The sequence below is a fragment of the Rhea americana genome, unplaced genomic scaffold, assembly GCF_003343005.1.
Source record: "Rhea americana isolate MKP2758 unplaced genomic scaffold, rheAme1 scaffold_196, whole genome shotgun sequence".
NCBI classification, from domain to species: domain Eukaryota; kingdom Metazoa; phylum Chordata; class Aves; order Rheiformes; family Rheidae; genus Rhea; species Rhea americana.
Window position 1 is genome coordinate 247,043 of NW_028186105.1, and position 3,605 is coordinate 250,647.

The following is a 3,605-nucleotide window of genomic DNA, read 5'->3' on the forward strand; positions in this document are numbered from 1 at the left end:
GTTTGTGCCTGGGGCCGTTTTGGGGGCTGGCAGTGACGGGGCTCTGCGGGATGCTCTGGGTCCCGGCCGCAGGCGGCTGATGGGGGGTTTCCCTGCGCCCCACTCCCCGGCGTCCCGGCACGTGCAGCCTCCCCGAGCGGGATCACGGTGCCCTTGGGATGAGCATCCCGCTGGCCGAGGCCACGGCGTTGCGGCGGTGCCACCCTTGGGCACCACGGTCCTGCCCCCCCCGGGCTGAGCCTGGGAAATCCCTCTTTCCTGCAGGACCCTGTGCCCTGGCTGCAGCAGGGCCACGGGCCACTCTCGAGTTAAAAGATCATCTAACTTTTCCCGTGGGGTTTTGCCTTGCACCGTGCCAGGGCTGCGGGGCAGGTGGTTGGGGCATCGCGCCGGCTGCAGGACCCGGCCATGCGAGCTCCCCTGCAGCAGGGGACATGGGGCGCTTCTTCGCTAGCCAAGCCCTGGGCAGAGGGGGGGACTGGTCATCCRCRGCGTGCGCAGAAAGCTGTATTGCCYGCCRGGGCTGGGCTGCCAGGTCTTGAGTTCAGAAGAGCATTTCGTGCTGCTCATTAATTACGTGCTGCTTTCACCTCCCTCCTTATTTAGGCCGTTTCGGTGCACAGGATCCCAGATGGATGGCAGCTCTTCCTGGGTAACTTGGCAAAAGAAAGCTCGTCGTAAGGAGCCCGTAGCAAAGTGGACAACGTGGGTATCAGTGAGTATTTCTGGCTGTTGGGCTCTGAAAGATTTTTCTCRCTCACTTTCTTGGTCTCTGGCTTGCAGATGGTGGCAGGGTACCAACCCCCCTGGGTCTGGTACAGGTGCAGACCAAGCCAGCGGTTGCTAAATTTTACTCCCTCCTCCCAAGGGACTTTGCAGGCCTATGGGAAAGAACCAGATGGGTTTTCTTGCCGTGGGGAAGAGGCGTTTGCTCAGTAAAACCAGYCCCTGCAAGCGGCATCCTCTCAGCAGGCAAAGCATCGCGCTGAGCTTATGCCTAACTCGGGTGATGGCRCGGCCAGGCCTCCTCGCCTGGCGCAGGGCAGCACCGCGGCGGTGTGGGGAGCTCTGGGAAGGGGCCGTGGGAGGGTGCTGCCGAGCTGCGGCCGGCCGGGCGGCCGGCGGCTCCCCATCCCTCCCGCTGGCGCAGCGGCCCCTGCCCGGCCGGCCGAGAAGGGGGACGTCTCGCAGCCGTGGCGCGGGAGAGGTTGCCCTAAGCAGTTTTAATGGAAGCCGGTCTCTGCTCTTCAGCAGCACAGCGGAGCCGAGCAGGACTCGGACACAAACTCGGGATGGATGATGTAGCTGCCCCTCTGGACTCCTCCAGCCCTCCCGAAGTGGCTCGTGTCCCACCTAGGAGAGGAGATAAATAGGGTGTTTTCAGCTGCACAAAGCAAGAAACCGCAGTGAGGAAGGAGAGCRGAAAGTCTGCTCCTGGCTGCCGGCACCCAGGGCCAGGCAGGGCCCGGGCAGGTGGCCTGGAGCTTGGCGTCCCCAGCGCTGCGATGTCACCTAGCAGGTCTCTGGGAACGCGTGCCCTTCCCTGCCTGCTCATTCTCCTAAAAACGGGATTCCCGGAGCCGGACAGGTGCACGGGAATCTGCCTTTTTTGAAGCGGAGACCATGGTGGGAAGCGCGTGGGCCCGCGGTGGGGAGCCTGGCGCTCCCCGTCCCTTGTCACCTTCTGCTTTCAGTTCCCGGTCTTGCGACCGTAAAGCTGGTGGGACCGCGCGGGGTTGGCGCTGCGGCCGAGCCGCCGGCGCTGGCCGGGGCTAGGGAGCCTCCCCCGCGCCCGGACCGCCCCGGCGCGTACTTAGGGCTCGTATACAGGCAGGATGGCAGCGGGTCGCACGAAAGCGCACAGCACGGTGCTCCGCGGCTCGACTTGCAGCACGGGATATTCCTGCAAGAGGCGGTCGGAGGGGGCAGCGTTAGCGGCGCCGGCCCGTCACGCCGCGGGCGGTTGCCTTGAGCGGCGCCGCGGCCCCCCTGGGGGCACCGAGGAAGAGGAGGGTCGCACCCGGCCCGCCCCCCTCCCAACCTTACAGCCCTCTCCGCTAGCGGCTGCAGGTGCCGGCTGGCGGCCAGGCCCCCGTCGCAGTAGTAGTCCATCCCGCGCAGGCAGTAGTGGCGCCCGGAGCAGGGGCTGCAGTAGCCCTGGAAGGGTCTCGTGGGCGCCGCGGCGTGGGCGGGCGGCAGCGAGGGCAGCTGGGGCGCCCACGGGCCGTYGAGCGCCGCCGCCTGCCTCTCTGCAAGCGGAGGGGGGAGGCTGAGCGTAGGCGGCTGCCGGCCAGGACAGCGGGCAAATGCCGGGGATTTGGGGGGGCACCGCTCACCGCGGCCGGGCGGCTGCTCGGGCTCCGGCGGGTAGCGCGCGGGCCCGCTGCGCCCCAGCGCCTCCGGCTTCGCCTCCTGCAAGGCGAGARGGTTGCGGCAGCCCCGGGGCCGGCTGGCGGCAGGCTGCTCGGCGCCGGAGCGGGCGCACGCGCCCCGGGGCGCCGGACGTCCCCACCTTGGGGGGCAGGCGAGGGAGGTAGCTGGTGTATTTGTTCCAGGCGGCGCTGTCGTAGGGGCCCGTCCGCCAGGTGACGAATCTGTCCTCGTTGATGAAAACCGGGTTGTAGCTCTCTGCAAAGCGAAGGCCTTGCTCCRGCATCCCGCCTCACCCGGGCGCCCAGCGGCACCGGGAGCAGGTGGCCTCGGAGAGCGGGGCCTCCCGGCGGGGAGGGGGACAGTGCCAAACCTTCCTGCCTGGTCACCCAGTACTTCTCGGGCTGGTAGGCGGTGGGGACGACAGCGTCCCTGTAGGCGAGCTCCCGCACCGCCGCCTTCACCAGCTGCTCCTGCTGACCCGGGCCCGGCGGGCTGGGCACCCGCGGCACCGCCAGTCCCTGGAGGTGGCCGCCCCCGGTGAAGCCGGCTGTCGGCCCAGCTCTGAGCCGGGAGCTGCCTGGAGCTGCCCTAAGAGCAGCACGGCTGGCGCCCCGGGGAGGGCACTGCGTGCCCCCACCCCAGCGGAGCCCAGCCTCGGGGGCAGCTCCCGGAGCAACCGGGCCTGCCCCCCCATCACCCTCCTGCCACCCAACAAACCCAGGCTGAGCCACGGCACTGCCGCAATTTCCTCTTCCTTTGTGGCCGTGGCCTCTGAGTACTCTGAAACCTACTGATGGATGGGGCTGATGCGCAGGAGCTCAGCACAGCAACTGCCTGCCCCAGGAGCCCCAAGCTTGGAGGAGGCACCAAACCCGGAGGGAAGGTAGACTGGGAGCACCGGAGCTCCGCGAAAGGCGAAACGGGGCACAAGTGGGAGGGGGCGGATGAGCTGCACGCGCTGGTCAGGGCAGAAGCTCCCCCCGGGGGGGGGGGGGAGGAGCTGGGGGTGCTGCCTGCTCCCGGGCACTTACCTTGGTCACAAACTTGTTTTCCTTCCAGAGCAGCGTCGGAGGCTCCTGGAAAGCCTTTTTCACGGAGCTGGGYGGCCGGTAGGAGTCCGTGTAGGTGCTCACGGGCGTCTTGGTCTCTTGGGCGAAGAGGAACATGGTGCCGCGGGGCGGCGGCGGCGCCGCAGTCCTGGCGGGTGCCGGGTGCGCGGCGCCTGCCCAGGG

The 3,605-nt window shown here is 68.4% G+C and overlaps 1 protein-coding gene across 1 annotated transcript; it reads right to left on the reverse strand.

The window, feature by feature from the left end:
• Positions 1 to 1,247: 1,247 nt before the first annotated feature.
• On the reverse strand, positions 1,248 to 3,539 carry SPMIP6 (sperm microtubule inner protein 6). The gene is made up of 6 exons (XM_085303059.1): positions 3,405 to 3,539; positions 2,744 to 2,891; positions 2,513 to 2,628; positions 2,337 to 2,412; positions 2,042 to 2,249; positions 1,248 to 1,353 (listed from the first exon to the last, which is right to left on the reverse strand). Exons 1-6 carry the CDS (start codon positions 3,537 to 3,539, stop codon positions 1,248 to 1,250), a joined length of 789 nt encoding a protein of 262 aa, XP_085159185.1.
• Between the last annotated feature and the right edge of the window lie 66 nt (positions 3,540 to 3,605).